The sequence below is a fragment of the Echinops telfairi genome, unplaced genomic scaffold (genome assembly GCF_000313985.2).
Source record: "Echinops telfairi isolate 266 unplaced genomic scaffold, ASM31398v2 ScPeMD7_7407;HRSCAF=8445, whole genome shotgun sequence".
NCBI classification, from domain to species: Eukaryota; Metazoa; Chordata; class Mammalia; order Afrosoricida; family Tenrecidae; genus Echinops; species Echinops telfairi.
Window position 1 is genome coordinate 5,959,863 of NW_022111307.1, and position 22,249 is coordinate 5,982,111.

Below are 22,249 nucleotides of genomic sequence, written 5' to 3' on the forward strand. Positions count from 1 at the left end.
CCCCCAGGGAAGCCCAGAATCTGCCGCTTTGGGGGAGGGACTGGTGATACTTGGCTCTGATTCCTCCCTCTGAAATAGCAAGCTGTCACGGGTAGAGACTTCTGTTCTTACAGGGAGGTTTAGAACTCAAGGTCTTCGGTCTTTTCTGCTCTTTTGAGCGTTTTATTTGAAGAGGGTTTTACAGAGCTCTGGCTACTTGGCCATGTTTTCAATATATATGGTTTTTGACTTTTATATTTGACTTCCAAGATTCCTGAATAATTTGAAACCATTTCATTTTGTGTTCATTTTAATATATTGTCATCCCCACCCAATTGCACTCCACCACCCACCCACCTGAAATAACATTGATTTTTCAGGACCATGATGTGATTTTTCCTCTGGCATCCAGTTTGCCTTCCAATGTGAGGATAGTGGTTTAGGATAGCTACCACAGGCATTAGCACCTAGGACAGGGCCTGGCATGTAAGTCTAAACCCAGAAAACTAAACTCACTGCCATCAAAGCAATTCTGGCGCATAGTGACCTGACAGGACAGGGTAGAACTGCCCCTGTGGGTTTCTGAGACTGTCACTCTTTACAGGAGTAAAAAGCCTCATCTTTACTCCACCGATCTACTGGTAGTTTTGAACTGCTGACCTTGGAGTTAGCAAACCAGTGAATAACAACTAACCACCAAGGTTCCTTGGTACAAAGATACTCAATACTTATTTATCCAGAGGTGTTATGGTGAAAAAGAAAGACTGTGGTCTTTAGAAATAAACAGACTTGGGTTCAAATACCAACTTTGTCACTTACTAATGGGTAAACTTGGGAGAATCACACTGGACCAGTTTCTATAGCTATAAAACAGACATTAAAAATAACTTCTTCACATGAATGCTATAAAAAATATGGTGACAACACCAGGTGGTTCCCAGGTACAAATAAATAAATAGCACCTGGGATCTTAAAAGATTGAATTCAAACAAGGAGCCATCTTCATGGGGTGTCAGCTAAGTCCACATGGAAGAAGCTCTCCAGCCTGTGTGATCCAAGGATTGTAATAATATAATCCGTAACCAAAGGAGGAAATGAAAGTAGAGCTTAAATTGTTAACACCTGGTTTGCAGAAGGCTATGGATGAGAGTGGACGCCCAAAACCCATTTGCAGGGGTCCACACATTAGATTAAGCCTCTGGTGAATCCCCTCTGACCGTATCAAGCGATGTGAATAGCCTTATGCTCAGACAGAGCATCGTAGAGATGATTATAATAAACCTAGTTAGGTTACAATGTAATTTATTTGAGCTTGAAAAAGTTGTTTCAGTTTAAAAATCAGTGACAGGAAATACAGGTAGATTAAACCTCTGGTGAATCTCCTCTGAGCAGAAACTAGGGGTGTGAAGAGCCTCGCTATCATGCAGAGTGCACTGGAAAGTGGATTATTGCAGATGTAATTAGGTTAAAATTTAACACCTTAGCATTTGATTTCCCTTTTGACCCATTTTTAAGTTCTAGTTTTTAATATGCTCTGCTTCCTTTCTATTGAGGTTTTTCTCTATTTTATTTTGTGGTTGGTAGCTTTTTTGTTATTTTTGTATGTTTTTCAGCATATGAAATCCAGGATGGGTGACAGTAACTGGATTAATGGTTTCTTTGGGGCAGGACAGGGAAGGCTGGGGGGAAATGGGGAGCTAGTCACAAGAAGCCCAAGAAAGAATGCAATGTTCTAGAATTGACTGTGGTAATGCTTGTACAACTCTTCTTGATAGGATTGAACTATTAAATTTTATGATATGTGAATTATGTCTGAATAAAACCATTTAAAAACGATGTCTATATATAGATATAAATAATATTTCCTCCATAGGGCCTATTGACTATTACAAGTGAAGTGTAGAAAACATTAGATGCATTGTGGTCTGTGTTAGTCTGAGTAGACTAGAGAAACAAATTCACTGACATGTGTATAAGAGAGTTTTATATAAAGGTTAATTGTACATTAAGAAAGCATCCCAACCCAGTCCAGTTCAAGCCCATAAGTCCAACATTAGCCCATATATCCGATACCAATCTATAAAGTCCTCTTCAGACTCACGAAACACATGCAATGACACTGAATGCAGGACGGTCACAGGCCAGTAGGTACAAAGTCTTTGGATCCAGTGGCACTGTAAGCATCTCAGTGCTGGCAGGAGTCTCTACATGGCTTCTCCAGTTCCCAAGGCTGCATCGGGGTTAAATCCATGTGTCTCCAAGGGAGTGAACAGAGAGAGAAAAGGATCTCTGTCTCTGAGGAGGAAAAATACAGGAGTTCCCAGAATTCTCAGGAGAAGGCCATGCCCACACAGAGGCCTCATTGGCTATGACCGGATTAACAGACTAGACTCCACCCCTTTGCTCTTAATCCTCAAATTGACAGATGATTATATGACTACCACATGGTCTTTCGAGGAAGGTTGCTTGCTATTGTCTGTTACTGCAGTGATTTGTTGAACGGATGAATAAATAAATAAATAAATAAATAAATGATCTACCCTCAAGATTGGCTATCACCGGGCTCTAACTACTCTCCAGCCTGATACTGCACGTCTGTGGCACAGGCACCCTCCTTCATAGCAGGTCTCAGCTTCTCCCAAGAGCTGCCCACAAGCCTCTCCCAGGCACTGGCTGCCCTCTGCAGTTGGGTGTTGCTGTTCAACCTGATCTCTTCACACCTCCTCCTGAGAGCAGGAATTCTCACATGCATTTTGAGGCCACCAATGAGCAGTAAAATCGAACTCACTGCCATCAGGTTGGTTCTGACTCGCAGTGACCCTATAGGACAGAGTCGAACTGCACCTTTGGATTTCTGAGACCAAACCTTTCAGGAGCAGGAAACCTCCTCTTTCTCCCGCAGAGCAGTTGATGGTTTCGAACTGCTGACCTTGTAGTTGGCAGCCCAACTTGTAACATACTACGCACACCCTCAGGGCTCCATGGGTACCACCCAAACCCAAGACGTTTATTTTTACACGTGTATAAGGACTATATATGCTGGGGATTACTCACATGTGCTATTCATAAACCTCATTTAGCGCATGACTAACTTTCCTGAGGGCTCTAATTTGGTCATCTGGGAAGTCAGGCTGTTCGTAAGTGCTCAGCTGCTCTGCCAGGCTCCTCCTGCCCCCACACTCAGGCAGACGGCTAGAAGAAGCCTGTGACCTGGGAAGGTCACTTGGTGAACATCACAGAGTCCGGCTGGTTTGAAATCAGTCGTGGTTTTCAGCTACTGCTATTTTTGCTTTCTAATGAGAAATCAGAGTTCACTTCATCATTATCATATTAATTGTGGAGGATATTTAGTTAACCCCACAGGTTGTCATCATGCAATGTATTTGTAATCAAAGGCATCTAGCTCTTTAATTTGCCAATGAGTAAATCTTAGGGCATGAACAAGTTGTAGTTCAAGCACGAACCATGGATGCTATGTTGCATGTATGTATATATACAAAGATACGTGCATGTATATATACCTAGGCAGAAGCACATGGAATCTGTGCCCAAAGCACTTGCATAGCTGTTTTAGTTGTCTATTATGACAGCGAACTACCGTCATGCGTGGTGACTCAAGTCATTTTCTTACTCTGCGCAATATAATGCAGCAGGGCCCAGCAGGGACAGTTTCTGTCTACGACCCATCATGTCCACTCAGGCTGCACATTTCAACATGGCTTCTTGTCTCACATGCCCAGCACAGAAGCTCAGATGGCAGAAATGACGGAGGGCTGACTGGTATGTTTGATGGAGGTCTTCTATCTAGGCTCAGTACATGTCACCCCATGGGCTGCGCCATTTTTCTCCATCTAATGGTATCACCTCCCTCTGCCCTTGTGACTCCGTGCAGTTTCAATGTGGTGTCTCTAACAAGGGAGCTGAACGTCTTACATGCAATCCAGTGCTCAAAAGCACCAACGTGAAAGCCTGCAGGCTATTTTGAGGCTTAGATTTGAAGCGGGCACAGTGTTACTTCCACTGCATTTTCTTGGTGAAAGCAAGCCCCAGCCCAGCCCAGCCCAGGTTCCTGGGGACAGTATGGAGAAAAGCGCCGTATGCAGAGGCATGGTTGTGGGGCTGCGTCCATGTAACAGACTGTCACCATAATGACACCTCACTGGGGCATTCATGCTATTCAAGTAGCATGTGACATACTACCTGCCAGGTTAAGCATAATAAAGTGCTTAAGTCAATGATAAGTTTATAGTTCATCCTAGTATGTATTGATTCATGTGTTTTTATTATAAGGTAAAATGACTCACGAATTACAGTATCAACAGTTTTACCCACGCTCGTTTCTTTTGCTCCTCTCCAATTCTTTGTTAGCATCAAGTCCTTTTGCTGCTGGGAGGTGCAGGCAGGTGTGACAGGATCTTTCTCTAGAGGTCCAGTGATAAACCGTTAGAAATCCCATAGTAACCGGAGCTCCACAGCAAATAGGATGCTGTTCCTAACCGGAAGGCCCTCGGGGTTGAACAGGGGAGGGGACTGGCAAGTGCAGCGTACTGTGTTACGTGCAGTGATGGAGAGAAGCCCAAGATGCCCCTGGATAAAGGAAAAGAAGGATCCTACCCAGTCTGGGCAATTAAAGGGGGCTTCTTGGAGTAGGTGGGAGTTCCCAAGTGGGGCAAGCAGTCAGGACATGCTGCTGCTAATGGAAAGGTTGGACTTTCAGTCAACCCAGAGGTGCCGTGGGAGGAAGATCTGGTGATCTACTTCTGGAAAATGAGCCACTAAAACTCTCCTTCCGGAGCACAGGTCAGCGTGCCGTGCACGAGGCTGCTGAGTCAGTTGTCTGCTGCACGGCGCTGGTGGCATAGTGGGTACATTCGAATTGAAGGCTGTGTGGGGGTTCCAGGGCTAGAGAAGGGCCGCAGGAACAGAGGCTCCGCACTGGGGCAGTTACCAGGATGTGATGTCCAAAATCAGGGGAGAGAGACGCATTCTTATCTTCCCAGCTTACCTTCCTTTATAAAAATGTACTTATTGTGAGTTTGCTTTAAATCTTTGGATGCACAGAAATAAGCTCCCCAACTTAATGCCATATTCAGGAGTTTGTGTTTTTATGAGCGCCAAGGGGAGGGGAGGAGGTGTTTGCTCTTGGATTTGTGCCTGATTTGTTTGATGAATAGAGAGACCTGGGATGCAGCTGGATACCCATTGAGTCTGCCGTCTTCTCTCTGACGTGTGATTTCCAGGCTGACATCTGTAGAGAGCAAATAGAGTTTGATCCAGGCGATCAAATCGCAGAGCTGGAAAATGAGTTCGAAACCATTAGTCCAACCCCTTCATTTTATAGACAAGGAAACGGAGGCCCAGGGAGCTGCAGCAGTTGTTCAGAGTGGCAGAGCTGAAGCGAGATAAATGCTCTTTTCCCACATGAGCCAGACAATATCCAATCTAGGTTTTATTTAGAAAGTCCTATTCCAGTTTGCTTTCTGTCAGGAACGATGCTTGGGTGGTAATAAGCTGGATCCTACTCATAAAGCGCTGTAAGAGGGGAGTGGCAGGGCAGATGCTGAAAGAGAACCATCAAGTGATGTGGGCTGAGCCAGCCTCGTGAGCAGGAGCCATCATCTCTATCAGAGGGGAGGCGCTGTGGGGAGCACAGTCCACAGATGCTGTCTGGGTTGCCAGGCAAGGTCTCAGAGCCCTGATCTTGCCTGATGGAAGAGAGACTGTGCCCCTGCCATCTACAGGGAAGCCAAGCATGGAGCCCCAGAGGGAGTATGATATAATTATGTGACTATTTGCTGAATTCCTATGGCTTATACCTCATTACTGTCTCACACCTCATCAGTGAGGGCATCCACCCCCTCGGGAAGCTTAGTCTGACCCCCTGGGCCTCCTTCAGACACATGGGATGGCCCCGCACTTCCCTCTATACATCAGCATCACTGCTCTTGCCAGCGAGTGTGTTGATGAACTATCTCTGTGCCTATCCCCGACACAGGAGGGTCCACTAGCATAGTTAAGAACTATGGAGTTGTGGGGGGAAACAGTTTAATAGACAATCATATGCCACCATCTGTGTGAGAAAATCGAGGAAGTAAGAAAAGAAATACGTTCCAGTTTCTACCCGTTTGTGCAAAAGAAAGGAAGGAGAAGCTAGATGAATGAGGATGGGTGGGGGGATGAGGGGGAAAGGAGGTGGGTGGAGAAGCAGAGCAATGAGTGACAGCCGCACTTCTCTGAATAGTCCTTCCGTGTGGAGTCAACGGGAGGACCCTAACGTGCAATTCAAAAAGAACCAAATGGAAGTGGGAAGGAACTAACCCAAATCACTTTGGAACACGGAGTTTAAGGACAAAACATCTGCAGAAACATATTCAACTCTTCCTTGCATTTCACAGACGTATGGCCCAGCCATCCTGAAACGCTTCTTTGTAGTCTAGGAGCCAGCAAATCAGTGTGTTGTAGTTAATGGAAGCAAAATCTCTCCCTGCTGCAAAAGGACATTTAAAGAGATGGACAAGGAGAAGAGTAGAATTAACCCTGTGGTCTTAGGCTGGAATCCATATGAACTTGGGACTTGTCAGATGGATGGATGGATGGAGACAGACAACTGCCTTGCATAAGCCTCCCCAGGCTACGTGTGCCAGAGTTTGAGAATGAAAACAATTAATGACAGACACCTCCTCCCCTCCCCTTGGCGCTCATAAAAACACAAACTCCTGAATATGGCATTAAGTTGGGGAGCTTATTTCTGTGCATCCAAAGATTTAAAGCAAACTCACAATAAGTACATTTTTATAAAGGAAGGTAAGCTGGTAAGATAAGAATCCGATTACAATCCATTGGCTAGAAGGGTCTGTCTACATCTGTTTGTATGTATGTAAGCTGATGTCAGTAAAGGGGACGTCCTCTTTTACAGTGGAATTCCCAACGCATGCTTACAGAAGGAAGGCTAGAATTTTAAAAACCACTCATAGTAAAAATTAACCCAATCAAGGATCATCGGTGGAAGCTAAAACCAGTGGATATGATTTTGATAAGTAATAAGAAAGTTATACCAACCTGGCTTAGATAAGGTCAGGTTCCTAAACTTAATATACAACATTGGAGATACTTTCCCCAGCTGCTGCTGGCTGATTTTGTAAACTCCACTGTTAGAGTAAACTAGCCTCTAACAACCACTGTGGGGTCCGTATGCACAACTGGACGGCGATAATATATAGATTATAGGAAAGTCATAGAAGATAGGGGAGAGAGAGAGAGAAAAAGGAGATAAAATGAAGGAGTGAGACACCGTTCATAGTAGCCTGCTCTCCTCCTCGGGGAAGGCCATGAGCTCGGCAGCCAGGTCCTTGCAGAGAGCGGGAGGAAGAGAGACAAAATCTGTTTCTATCCAAGGCTTATATATACTTAGGGGGGCGTGCAAGCCCCTCTGGTCACAGGTAACCACCTACGTAACAGGAAGGGGCTGTACCATAGGCAATACAACCAATGGGAAGGGTAAGGCATAGGAGTCCCAGGAAGGGGTCCATCTAGGGGTGTACACGCAATAGGAAGGGGAGGGACTAGCGGTCGACATGTGACAAGATGGACGGATCCTAGATTCAATATGGCAGGCTAACCTAGCTCCTTCTTGAGCTGGCTTGACTTTGTCTCTGGGCTCTCCCTCAGGGAAACAATCACTATCCTTATCAGTAAGGCACGAGCCCCATCTATGGTGGGACAGACAGTACTGTCTGATTGCTCTGAGGGCTGATGTCCTCAGGGAGAATACCTCTAAGCAGCTGACTGCGCAATGAGCTGGCAAGCAGATAGCAACCCGGGGAAAAACCTTTCTGTTGCCCCACACTCCACAAGTATTAAGAGGTGTTATTTTTACAATTTGAGTGGTTGCGTGCTCAGCTACTAATGGGAAAGTTGGCTGTTCAAAACAGCCAACTCTTCTTTGTCTTGGAAAAAAGTGATCTTGCTTCTGAAAGGTCACTCACTGCCTTGCAAACCCATTGGAGTGCAGTTCTACGCTGCAACACACGGGGTCGCTGTGGATCTCAATCAACTTGGCACTCGTTTCATGGGTTTTTAAAATATAATTACAATAGGATGAGAATGATAATTACTTATAGAGTGCCTACTATGTGACAAGCTTGTGCTAAATGGGTCTTTAGTTTGTTTGGCTTTTGTTGTTGTTATTGGGTGTGTGTGTGTGTGTGTGTGTGTGTGTGTGTGTGTGTGTGTGTGCGCATGCGCGTGTATCAATACCTTTAAATCCTAACAACCACCGAGTAATTTTTTCTCCCAACAGTTGCATTGGCATGTAACGCGCATGTTATACCAATCAATAGTTCAATCACATCAAGAAGTTCAGGCATCATCACAATCAGTTTTAGAACATTTTCTTCATTCTTGTTCTCATCGTTATTAGGTCCCCCTTTCCCCCAACCTCCCAGCCTTACCCCCTAAGGAACCATTAATACAGTTACTATCTCTATAGATTTATATAGTCAGGTTTTCATATAAAGAAAAACATTTAAAAACAAACAAGCAAATCTAACAAGAATAACAAAGTAAAACCTCGGTCACAAAGAAAGCAGAAAATATTAAAAATTAGAACAAATTTAAATATCTCAGAAGGGAATTTTTTCTAGTTTCATTTGCAAGAATTTACAAATCCTATAATTCAGTATTTCAATCACTCAATCACATCACGGAGAATTGTACAATCACCCCACATCAATTTTAGAGCATTTCCCCTCCCCCACCGTCAAATCGCCTTTAAGATGATTCATGGAATCACACTCTGTTCTAGTGCTCTCTCCCCACGCTCATCTTCATTAGTTACTCCCCAAATAAGTCCCCTTTCCTGCCCTATCTCCACCCCTCCCCATGCCTGTCTTCTCTATAGCCCCTTGTATCCATTATTATAGTTATTTTTCCACTCCTGTGCTTCACAGCAGGGAGACCCAACAGAAGGCAATCGAAAACAAAATCACGTTACAGTGGTAAGGATAAAAACGTAATGGTGTACAGCAGAAAACGCTAATAATGCGTAAGAAAGAAAAGACACTTCCCCCAACAATAACCAAAAAGCCAAGGAAAACATTTCTGTCATGGAACCAGTAAGAAATACTTTTATCCAGAATGAATCCAGGTGGAGTCTATAGGGTGCTCAACTTACCAAGTGTCCAGGTCAGTCTAGCATAATCAAGGTTACAATGGTCTCCACTTGATCGTAAGGCTGATGGAGACTCTTGCCTGTGGCTGGAGCGTATCTGCCAGTGGCTCAGTCTGACCGGATTCTCTGCAGATGGGTTTGGGGCTCTCACTGTCCCCCATCGCCCTCCACAAATTGGGTGTTCATAATTTTTGCTCTGATGCCTTTCTCCTCACTATATTCAAGATTTGTAATTGTCATCTTTGGATTGCACAGCTGGTGTGCTTCTTCCGTGTGGACTGAGTTGACCCCTCCCTTATTTGAGTGAATACAAGACCTGTTTTATTTGAATACAAGACACTATTCCAATTGATAGCTGAGCACCTTATGGCTTCTTCTTCACCCCTTGCTGTAGCACCCTTATCTTCAGTGACCACTTCATGAAAGTGCAAGTATGTAGCAGGGCCATGATATAAGAACCGATTGTTCTTAAGTAGGAGCTAGGATTTAGTGGGAGCCCAAAACCCATTCCTGAGTCTGTGCCTCTTTTTTTTTTTTTTGCCGTAACTTGGCAGCCAATACATATGTCATATCCTTCCATAATTCAATCTGTCAAGCATGATTGTAGAATTCTTCCATAATCATACATGTTTTTAAAACATACTTTTCTTTCCTGGACTTCTTGGCATCATCTCCCTCTTATCTCCCCCGCCCCTCTATATCCCCCGCCCCCAAACCCCTATGATAGTTTTTTCCCTGTAGGCTCAACATCCCTGGGTTTCATTTACTGAATAATAAGGCAACAAATAACATAGTTTCAAGAGGATGAGCCCCAATGGTGACACACCTTTGAGATACAGCCTAATATAAATGAACATTAACAGAATATAGCAGATTGGCCATCACAGGGTTCCTGGGATAATACATATGTTAATACGGCATCCAGGGTGCTGATGCACTCAGACCTTGTTTGTTCACCAGCCAACAGTACACCGCTCTTGGTACAGCTGGCTCCTTCTACCTCCAACACCTTGTGCTTTCCAGCTTAAGTCCTCAGGTTATAAGTGTGTCTGGGGCATCCCTGTTTTGGGGTAAGAGACTAAAGTTCAAGAAATTTTGAAAAGAGAAAAAGAACTAACGCCAGACTTCAGATTTCCTACTTTCCAGGGTCAAATGCTGTGCTTGTTGTATCACGCAGCATGTCCCAGATCACCGTAGAAAGTATGCTCGATCTCACTGCCATCGAGTTGCTCCCGGCTCATCCTGAGTGACCCAATAGGACAAGGTAGAAGTTCCCCCTGTGGATTTCGGGGGCTGTGTCTCTTTATAAGTAGAAAGCCTCATCTTTCTCCCACAGAGCTGCTAGTGATTTCAAACTGCTGACCTTGCTGTTAGCCGCCTGACACATACCCATTACACCCCCAAGGAAGCATTCTTGAACAACACCAAGCACTGTTGGTTTGTTGTTTTTGTTTTTCTCCTCACCAAATTTACTAAAGACCACGCTTCAACTTTCTCATCTGCAAAACAGGAGCTAGTCACTTTCCCCAATGGCAAGGCCCCTCAGGACTTCTCTGTGTGAAGCCCAGGGGGCCCGCCCTGGGGTTTTCATTGGCTGATTTTTGGAAGCAGACGCCAAGCCATTTCTGCCCAGGAGCCTCTGGGGGAACTCACCCCTCCATCCTTCTGGTTAGCAGCGCACATGCTCGCTGTTTGCTGCCCTTCATTTACACGGTGATTCTGAAGATTAAAGTTGATAACTTACAGACAGCAAATAAACCAAACTAAAACCCACGGCCGCTGAATGGATTCTGGCTCATCACAAGCCTATTGCACAGAGTAGAACTGCCTGTAGGGTCTCCAGGCTGAAGCAGAGGGCCACCACTTTTTCCTGTGACCGGTGCCTTTGAAAGGAGCCCTGAAGGGTAGTGGTGACACGTTCGGCTGCTAACCACAGGATCAGCCATTTGAAACCACCAGCTGCTCCTTGGGAAAATAGGTGAGGCTTTCTACTCCCATAAGACAGCCTTGCAAACTCACGGGCAGTTTTACCCAGTCCTATAGGGTCACTATGAATTGGAATAGATTCAATGACAGTGAGTTTGGTTTGAGTTTGATGGGTTTGAACCACCAGCCTTTGGGTTAGCAGCCAAGCACTTCACTGCTGCACCCCTCGGGTTCTTAAATAGCACAGTGTAAAATCAGTGTCCATTGCATGATAGCAGCAGCTATGGTGATTGCAGTTGTAATGGTGAACGATGGCTATAGTGAAAAATGCTTCTAAAGGCCTCCCCTCACATTTGGACCAAACTGATAAGCAGGGGCCGAATCATGAATAGCTTTCTGTATCATGAAGAGAAAATTAAATCTTCCTCTATAGAAACCACGGAAGAATTTTATTACAGGGAGAGATGAAATCTCATTGGCAATTTAGGAAGCCGACAAAGGAGAGAAGAACACAACTCAAGGCAGGGAGCCTGGTCAGGAGGCTCTTGGCAAAGAACGGGAAGAGGTGATGAGGGTCTGCGTTAATGAATGGCAGGCACATGGAGGGGAGGGAGCTCACAGGGAATGCATTTATCAGGAGAGATGGACAGCAGTGTAGGATGGCCCTCAGGTTCCCTCATGGGTGTCTGCTCCTCTGGAGGCATGACGAGAATACAGAGACAGACCAACATGGGGGCATGGGAGGGTGCTGGGCTGGGGAGGTCAGGCCATACAAGGACATGACAGTAGACAGCAGGGTATTCTGGCCTGGTCAGAACTGGAACAACATGCATGCCTGGGAGTCATGGAGATTGTGAACGTGGGGGACATCCTCCGAGAAAGGAGGTAGCCTGGGGACAGGGCCAAGGATGGAAATTTGGAAGCACAAATATTTAAAAAGTGATTTCTTTAAACTTTTAAACAATGCACTGCCTGACTCATAGCGACCCCATAAGACAGGGTAGAGCTACCCCTGTGGGTTTCAGAGACTGACACTCTTTATGGGAGATGAAAGCCTCATCTTTCTCCCTCAGAACCACTGGTGGTTTTGAACTGCTGACCTTGGGTTAGCCAATGTGTAACCCATTATGCTACGAGGGCTCCTAACCGTGATAAAAGAAGGGGCGACCAGTCTCTGGGAAGTAACACTGAAAAGAGTAAGAGAGGGTGAAGAGTTCCAAGGAGAAGCTTTCAGCCGAGTCAAAGGCTGCGGACAGGGCGGATGAAGCAAGGAAGGGTTTCAAAGGCACCTGCTCGCTCTGTCTGCTAGGTCCCTGGGGGCTTTGGCAAAAGCAGGAGCCGAGGAGCAACTCCCAGCCCCCCAGAGAATCAAGAAGAGAGTGGAGCTTTGTGAGGAGAGAAGCGAGCCCTTGAGTGTTCCCAGGCATGCAAAGATCCCTTGTCAACTGTCTGGAGAACTGTTGGAGCGTTCTGGCTGTTGAAAAGTCTTCCTCACAACGCCAGAATCTCTCACTCTCTCTCAGGAATCCTCCTTCAGCCCCGCTTCAGCCCTCCTGGTGCACACTAGTCAAGCCTACAGACCCCTGGCCACACACACACTGACACAGCATTATCTTCTAGCCCATTTCAGTTCCTGGAACCACGTGTGTTACACAGTAGAAGCACCCCCAAGTCTTTCTGGGCTGTCACTGCTACTGCAGCTGATTGCCAGGCCTGTCTCTCGTGGTGCCACGGAATGGGTTCAAACCACCAACGTTTAGGTGAGGACTCAAATACAACCGTTGGTGCCGCCAGGAGACTCCTCCGCAGAACTGTCCAACAATGCATCTCCACGGTCCTCTCAGCCGGCCCCTCCAGACCATTCCTCATGGCCCGTGAGCCCTGAGCCCCAGCGTGATCCTATTTTGCTCAAACTGGGCTTTCTCTTTGGAAACAATCAAGCCTGTGCTTCCCTGGTGTTTATTTCTCTTCCCTCCAGTTTAGTGACTTTCCAGTCTTATTTCTTAATAGTTGTATTGGCATACAATTCACATATCATATAATTTAATAGTTCAATCCTCTTAAGAAGAGTTGTACCATCATCACCACAACCAATTTCAGAACATTTTCTTCTTTCTCTGGTTTATTTTTTTGTAACTTCCACTCAGAGTAAGAAATTCATTTTGTGTTATGACAAACACATACACATGTAACTGAAAGAAAAGTCTCCTGAAACAGCACTGACCCTGACCACGGGAGATGCTCTTTGATACTTTCTGTTCCATTCTAGCCTACCTCGGGTTTTTATACGCTGGTCCTAACTCACTACATTAATTTCACAACCCAAGAAACTGTTAACATGACTGGTGGGTTAGAAACGGGGAACCGATGACAAGGATCTACATATAACCCTGGGGGACGGACAACAGAAAAGTGGGTGAAGGGAGACGTAGGACAGTGCAAGATATGACAAAGTAATGATTTGTAAATTATGAGGGGTTCATGAGGGAGGGGGAAGTAGGAAGGGAGGGGAAAAATGAGGAGCTGATGCCAGGTGCTTGGGTGGAGAGTGGATGTTTTGAGAATGATGAGGGCAATGAATGTACAAGTGGGTTTTGCACAATTGATCTATGTATGGATTGTGCTAAGAGTTGGATGAGCCCCTAATAAACCGATTTTTAAAATGTACCATGATAGGAGACTCTCCAGGAAAAAGCACACCGAAGTGTGACGAACCAGCCACCCGCCTTCCATCAGGCTGGTCAGCGGAAGGCCAACTTGCCTTCACGTAGCGTCCTCTGTATTTGTGGTGATGAGAAACAGTTCACTGATCCGTTCGCTAGCAGAGCGGTTCTCTGCCTTCCTCACGCCGCGACCTGTTCATACAGGTCTTCATGTGGTGGTGCCCCCACCCCCGCAACCATAACATTATTCGTCGCTACTTCATCACTGTCATTTTGCTACTGTGCTGAATTGGGCGACCCCTGTGAAAGGCTCGGTCGACCCCCAAAGGGGTCGCGACCCACAGGCTGAGAACCGCTGTGCTAGGCTGTTAGCCAGCCTTGTCGTTGTTGTTGTTTGGTGCCATCCAGTCAGTTTCGACTCCTAAGGGCCTTGTGTACATCAGACCCACACCCCCGGCTCCCGCACCATCCTCACGACCGGTCTTCCGTGTGAGCCCACTGTTGCAGCCGTGGTGTCACCCCATCTTGTTGAGGGCCTCCCTCCTCTTTCCCAAGCGCATTGTCCTTCTCAGGGACTGGTTGCTCCTGATGAATGCCCAAAGAGCCTGAGATGAAGTCTCCCCATCCTTGCCTCTCAGGAGCATTCCGACCGCACTTCCTCCGAGACGGACTTGTTCTTTCGGCAGGCCACGGGACTGGCAGTGCTCTCCCCAGCGCCATGATTGCACTGGGTCCGTCTGCTGCATGAGGACCTCTTTTAGAGTGTTGAAAAGCGAGGCTGTTACGTTTGTGGACTCAGGGGCACCTGACCCAAGTCATGGTATTTTCCTTCTCCTCGCATGCATGTGGAAGTCGGACACAGCCAGCCTTCGGGGTATATGCTCCAAATGGCTCACTAAAGGAAGGCAGGCAGCCATCTAGGTAGAATTTAGGAAGCAATAGAGAAGAGAATTTCTCATCGAGCTAATCCTTCCCCCAGGCCGCCGTCCCTGTCCTTCCTCCGCCGATGACTAGCGATCCTAACACTCGCACGCGCAATGTCTCTTCTGCTTCTGCCCAGGAAGAAGCCAGCTGTTTGAACTGTCCTTGACCGAAGACAGCAGCATGCTGCTGGAGGAGCGGCACAGGTTCCTTGTCACCTTCTGAGAGGAGTCGCCATGGTCATCGGGCATGTGGGCCTCTGCGACCACCAGGGCCTGTCCATTCCACACCGGCAATGAGTGAGGCCCTGCGGTGGGCTCCACCTTTCCCCTGGTGAGCGAAACTCCACTCTGGCCTCCAGGCCCCCACACGTCAAATAAAGATGAGTGAAGATCGGTGCGTCTCCCTCACTGCCGAAGAATTTGACCAACTTCAGAAATACGCAGAATGTGAGTCAAGGGATGGGCTGCCTTGGGCTGGGGTTTTCTCTTGGCTGGGGAGATCGGCCTCTGGAGAACAGAGCAGTGGAATCGTTGCAAAATCACAGGGAATAAGGTCAAGCTCGGCGGCATTTGTTTCCTTATAAACACTGTCAGTTGTCCTTAAACATAAGAATTTAATTATTTCCAGGTTCTAAAAATACTATGTCTGTACCATAGAAATTTGGAATATGTATGGGGGGAAAAATCGGGTTAAAAAGGTCACAGATAAACTGTACTATCATTTGGAGCAGGGTGGTTGAGTTCATCCAGAAAGCCTGGATTGTCAACCTGTAATATCAGAGATCATGAAAAGCTCTCCCCAGCTGCACCCCGGAACAGGTAGCAACGTTACCCAGTCGTGCAATATGGCTTTGCGCTTGCATCCAGTGGTCTCCTTCAGTAGCGACGGCATTCTCCTGTAAGCCTGTCTCCTTCATGGCTTTGCCCTGGGAAGGCTTGAACTTGTGGGGGGGGGGGCCCTGTGTGTGCTGTCCGTTGCTCCCAGGCGCCGTGTCTGGGTTGTTAGACTCCGTCTCGCGTGCAGGCACTCAGCTGCCTCCTCGCTGTTGTTCAGACGCCTCAAGCTCACGGCCATCGAGGCGATGTCGACTCAGAGCGGTCCTGCAGGGCGGGATGGAACGACCCTGTGCGCCTCCAACACTGTCGCCCATTACGGAATCCAACAGCCACGTCTTTCTCCTGACGTCGCGGTGAGCAGCCCTGCGCGTGACCACCACGCCACCAGCGCTCCTCCACGCGGTGGTTAGCAGCCTCAAGGTTTGCTCCCGACTCCTGGTGCTCCAGAGCAAAACGTCGCTGGTCCCCACGATCGGTTGAGGACTGTGCTCTGGCAGCTACTAGTCTGGAAGTCCAGCTTCGTCTGAAAGCGCTGCTGAAGCGTGCTCATCAAGCCGCCGCCAGGAGAAGGGTGATGAGTGTGGTGCCTTAGGCAGGAATTGAAGGCGAGCTGAAGCCTGCCATGAAGCACCAAGCCGCCCCCACCAGCTCCTGGCCAGTCTGAACATGACTGGCGGCTGCGGACTGTGTGAACTGTGGCCGGAGCGCCCACTGCCCGCTGCACGCTGTCCGTGCGCCATGAATACTACAGGGCTCTAAGCCGCCCTGCCTTCCCCACACTCTGTTCCAACCGCGGTCTCCCCCACACTCTGTTCCAACCGCGGTCTCCTTCACATGAATCACAGGATGCCTTCATACGCCTGGGACGTGTCAGCCTGCCCCACAGAGCGTGCACAGATCCCCCTGCAATGGCCCCATGCCAGCCCCTTCAACCCCCCCACGGGGCAGGAGGCTCTCCTGCAACTCCCAGCTCTGGGCTGGGAATCAGAGATGGCCCCTGCTCTCTGTGATTTGACAGCCCCCGCTAACATTTCTGAGCCTCTGCCTCCTGGTGTGTGAAGTAAGGTTGGGGTCCGTGATCTTATGTCCCTTCCAGTCCTCCCCGTCCTGTGTCTCCATGTGCGCCCCACGGTCCACAGTCTCTCTCCTGGGACCCTGCACTCCTGTCTAACCTCAATGGAATTAGAGAAACGCCCTAGAACATATTGACAAGGAGCCGGGAATCACCCTCCAGGGTGAATTCAATTCTGTTCTGTCTGTCAGGAGTGAAGAGTCAGCAGGAAGGAAAGGCCCTGCCTCGAGGAATCCAAATCTCGTCGGGGATAGGAAATGTGCTCTCGACGCACATGGAGGGGGCAGGCAAACGGCTGCTGGCAGAGGGGGCACCGCTGAACCCACCAGTGAGGAGGGGATGTAAAGCAGGGAGGCTGGTATCGTAGGGGAGGGGAGTGCATTTGCTGGGTGAACTTTGTGAAGGAGAGAGGTGTGAGATTGGGGTGGTAGCTGGGAGAGGAAGGAAAACCGGAAGCCCAAGCAGAGGGCCACAAAGGAGGAAGGTGTGCACAGGGTGATAGGGAGAGTTTCTGGGCTGGGGCGGAGAGGAAGAGGAGGAGGAGGAAGAGAAAGAGGACAGCGGGAGAGAGGATGCTAGCAGGAGGCCTGAGGCCAGTGTGTCAAGGTGTAGAGTTTAGATAGAGGTGGCAGAAGCTGAATTGGGAGTCCTGAATCTGGGCTGTGTGCAGGTTGACGGAACCAGGGAGCTGGCCAGGTCAGGGCAGTCTGACAGGAACTTTTGGATGAAGCCTAGTCTGAGCTGAAGAAGGAGACTAAACTAATGAGGGCAGCAATGAAGAAATGCTAACTTTGGGGGAATGGAACAAAAGGAAGGCAGGACAGTTAACTTCAAGACGGTGACTCTGTGCAGAGCTGGTCCGGATGGTTTTGGAATAGTGGTGTTGAGATGCTCATGATGTTCTCCTGCAGAGCCACTGGTGGGTTTGAACCACCAACCTTTCAGTTAACCTACTGCATTTCCAGGGCTCCTATCCTATTGTTCTAACAGGAGAGGAAAGAAGATATAACTCTTAGAAAATGATTGCCTCATGTTTTGCAAATAGCAAGCCCATGTAAATTACACACACACACACACACACACACACACACACACACAAACCATGGCAACTCCAAAATCAGGGAAAAGAAAAGTTCTGGCATAGCACACCCATGCATATGCCATGCATATCGCGTGACATTTTCAGAAGTGAATTTCAGCCTCAAGCACCGTCGTTCAATAGTCTGAAGCTGAGGCTTCCGATTGTACTTGTACAATAAAGGTCAAAGCCATGGTCCAGAAGGTGTGGATTGTGTTTGGCAGTGCCCCGGTCACTGGAGAAGCAACCACTGGACTGTGCATTTGTTTCTTTTCATTTAAGCTCATAATTATATGCCCATCACCCTTGAGTCATTTCATTCATTGGAACCTTGAATGGGTGAAGTCTCTCCATAAACCAGACACTGTCAATTGGAAACATAAATAAAGCATAAGAAATGGCATAAGTGACATCAATAGAAAACTCAATTTGATCAGTACTGGTTCAATCACCACAGTCATCCTTGATTCTGCCTTTATAGGAGCAGTCAACAAAGCAAAACTGATATAAGATTGCCATTGACCCAGTAGTTGAATGGGAAAACCCTATCAGGTCATCTTAAGTGAGATCATTAAGCTACATTAGATCTGCTATTTTATATCTAATTATATCTTATTAGCGCCAAGGTCTTTGATCAATAATCATAAGTCACCTTAGTATTATGCTTGCAAGCATATAAAAAGACTTGCTTCTTGTACACCCATAGCCCTATACTTGACTTTTGAAATGTCTAATAACACTGGCCATTTATCGATTATATTGAACACATTTTTTTCCATTTATAAATCTTAGTCTTAGAACCCTTTAGGACGATGCCAGGAATTAAACACAAATCCTAAATTGTCAATTTAAAACAAAGTCATCGCAAGGGTAGAAGAAACAGGTAACAGAACAATAGTGGAGCGTTTGTAGTAGGAGAGTTGTTCATTGGAAATGGAGAGAAAGATGAGGCCAATGGATCTGTGGAAATGAGGGCACCAGGAGGCCAAAGCAAAATGGCCTGAGGTGGAGAATGACTTGAAAGAGTGAATTATCTCTTAAAGGGAACCAAGTCAACCTGTCTCTACTGTCCAATTGGGCTCCAAGTGAGCTTCTGGAAAATGAAAGAGGACTCCCAATTCCCAAAGTGAGTTTCACCTGGATTTCTACATCTGTGACAAGAAATGGCCCTTCCGTGAGAATAGGAACCACTAGCAGCCAACAACTTCTGGATGACTGGGAGCAGCAGATGGTCAACTTCTGAGAGTGTGTTATTAGAAATCTTCTGAGCGCATATATCTGCAATAGACGTGATCATATAGACTAGAAGCTGATGATTTTCAACATTCCAGCTCCCAGGACCTTTGCTACTGAGGTAGAAGAACCGTATCATGACAACACTGGGCTGAGAGTGCTTGCTTTGCTGTGGTTCTTGGTTGCACTCTGAGGGGGTGGAAGTTAGCCACTGATGATTTCTAAGGGAGTTGCCATGCCCAGTGTAGAAATTGCCACAGTGTGGTTGCTCAGTGTAATAAGGACGAATGAAATCTGATCTTATGGAAGTATGTGTAGACAAATATTACAGGGGCAGGTAGGGAGCATTCTTTGAGAAGAAAGCTTTACTAATTTTCAACATGATGGCCACTCAAAAAGGGAAAAATATTCAACGTTTTATTAACTCAACCGGTGTCCATAAAGCATTCATCCCTAGTGCCTTACCTCTAACCTGCAGCCACTAGACAGAGCTGTCAACCATTGGTTCAAGGCTTCAGTGAGTAGAGGGTGAGGTGAATGGATGCCGTCCGGAGCTCATGACTCACACAATGAGGCCACGTTTACAGAATACAGAAGTACTGCAAGTGGATGACTTCTGCGTGGCAGAAAACAACCCCGGCAACCATCCTCAATGACTTTAGGAAGACCAGGATTGTGTCAGCAGAACGCTAGTGGTGAAGAGGAAGATGCTGGCAGCTGTTTAAAAAGTTACAGAGGGCATCTGCCAGCAGCTCTGAGAAATTTTAATGACGGTGGTGATGAAACATCAGACTTGGGAGAGTTTCAGTAGTGAAGTAGTTAAATGATGATAATGATAAATTAAACTAAATGGGCCGTTTTAAGACCAGAACAGTTTCTTCTAGTGATTGTAACTTACTGAATTCAAAGACTTGATGATTAAAAATTATGTTTCAGATTAAGACTTATGAAAGCATTAAAAATTAAAACAGTATCTTGTCCTGTGGCTTTAGGCCTAGGGAAAAAAATTAATTTTTTAAATTTCTAACTTCTCCCTCTTCCTGCATTCATACTCTTTGGTTTCAACATGGTATCCCATTTCCATCTTGGGCTTATTCAGGTCCCCATTGGTTGTCCTTGGCTTAGGAAAATGCCTATCCTACATGGAGCTACCATGATATCAAGTTTATCCTGGTAACATTCAGCCCCTTGGACGAGGGGGGAAAGTTACAGTGAAAGTGGCAGCATGTAAAAAATATTGGTGTAGCACATTTATGGAAACAACACGCGGGGGTTGCATGGTTTGCAAAGACGTAATGTGCATGTTATTTGCATAAAAATACAGCAATCCTCAGAGAAAACCCTGAAAAAGTGATTTGTACCAATTTTAGATGCATTCTGATATTTAGCCAGACTGCATTGCCCCAGCAGCTGTTCTTCCATAATCACATCAACAGGAGCAACACAGTAGCAAAATAACTGAAATGTACAGCCTGAGAATCGAGAACTTTCTGCAGTGCAGTTACTAGACAATACGGAAAACCAACCCCTACCATTGAAGTCAAGGATTTCAAGACCAGGGCCTCTTGGAAAGTTCCACTGAGGTAGCATAAAACCTGCACCTTCTCCGGAAGATACTTTTCTATCTGTACGTCTCCAACGATGTTGTGAAATAGAATATGAAAGGCCTTCAAAAAAGTTGGAAGAACAGTTCTATTATTTTTTTAATTCTCTTTTTATCATGAACCTTTTGAAGCCCCCTCATATGTATGTGTGTATGCACATATTTGTCTTAGTCACCTGAAAAGAAATAAACCATGTAAAGTGCATAGCAAAAAACTGATGAAGCTTTTTTATATAAAATTGAGGAGATACGAATCAAAGCTACTGAGGATCCTATCTTCCAGTGACAACCTCTACTACAATGCTTTTATTAATTGTAGGTATAAATATATATGTATATATGTATTTGTATGTACATCAGACAAGAATATACATTATATAATATTTTGTATGTTGCTTATTTCACTTCTACAACATGTTGCAGCTTTCTACCAAAACTGCTTCATTTTGTTTTTTCCCCCAATATTCTGTTGGTCAGAAATTTGGACAAGGAACATAGGGGATGTTAGTTTCTGTTCCACAATGCCCGAGGCTTAAGGTAGGATGCCTGACCACCCAGAATATCTGGTACCTCATTGTTCCTACACAGGACACAAATAAACATATTTCTGGGCTTCTCTGCTTTCAGCCAAGATACATCTGACATCAGAAATGATATCCCTTGTTTCATGCCCTCTTCTGAATCCTGCCTGAGTTTCTGGCAGCTGGTTGTCAATGTATGGCTGCAACCATTGTTGAATGAACATCAGTAAGGTTTTACTTGCATGTGATACTAATAATATTGTTAGATAATTTCCACGTTCTTTGAGGTCACTTTTCCTTGGGATGGGTACAAATATGGCTCTTTTCCAGTTGAGTGGCCAGATACCTGTCTTCCAAATGTCTTGGCATAAGAGAGTGAGTGCTTCCAGTGCTTCATCAGCTTGTGAAACATTTCCATTGTAATTCTTCCGATTCCTAGAGCCTTGTTTTGTTAATGCTTTCAGTGCAGTTTGAGCCTCCTCCTGCACTGTCCTTGGTTCGTGATCATGAGCTTCTTCTTGAAATGGTTGAGCATCAACATGGTGGAATGTGGGTATGATAGCTCTGTGCATTCCTTCCATCTTCCTCTGATACTTCCTGCATTTTCAATATGTTGCCACTAGGATATTTTAATATTGTAACTTGAGAGTTGGATTTTTTTCTTCAGTTTTTTTCCAGGTTAACATGTGCTAAGCATGTTCTTCCTGTTTGCTTTTCTAACATTGCGTCTTTGCACACTTCATTATAATACTTTACTTTGTCTTTCGGGGAGGGCCATACATTTTGTGGCTCGGCTCCTTTACTTCGTTACTGCTTCCATTTGCTTCAGCTGCTCTGATCACAGGGTAGGGTCCTGGGGGCATAGTGGGTTACACTTTGGGTTGCTAAGCACAGGTCAGCAGTTCAAAACCACCAGCTGCTCCATGAGAAAACGATGAATCTTTTGACTCCCATGAAGAGTTACAGTCTCAGACGCCACAGAAGCAGTTCGACCCCGTTCTGGAGGTTCACTGCGGGTCTGAATCGGTTCGATGGCAGTGACGATGAAACAATCAAGAGCAATCTCTGAGTCTCTTCTGACACACACTCTGATCTTCTCTTTCCTGACTTTTGGATGACCTTTTGCTTTCTTCCTGTATGGTGCTCTTGATGTCATCCCACAGCGCATCAGGTCTCTGTCACTAGTGTCAAATCTGTTCTTGAGAGGTTCTCAAAATTTAGGTGGATTATACCCTGTCATACTTT

General features: G+C 46.2%; 1 protein-coding gene across 2 annotated transcripts in view; it reads left to right on the forward strand.

Annotated features, from left to right (window-relative positions):
• The window catches only part of DGKG (diacylglycerol kinase gamma), a 285,515-nt gene that overhangs the window by 45,217 nt on the left and 218,049 nt on the right, over nucleotides 1-22,249 (forward strand). Inside the window, exon 2 of one of the 2 annotated variants that reach the window (XM_045296401.1) lies at nucleotides 14,798-15,107. In XM_045296401.1, coding sequence (XP_045152336.1) covers nucleotides 15,041-15,107 — 67 coding nt within the window. In that variant the 5' untranslated portion in view covers nucleotides 14,798-15,040. Of the gene's footprint in view, nucleotides 1-14,797; nucleotides 15,108-22,249 lie in introns of those variants that run through there. The other variant, XM_045296402.1, reaches the window with a different exon arrangement.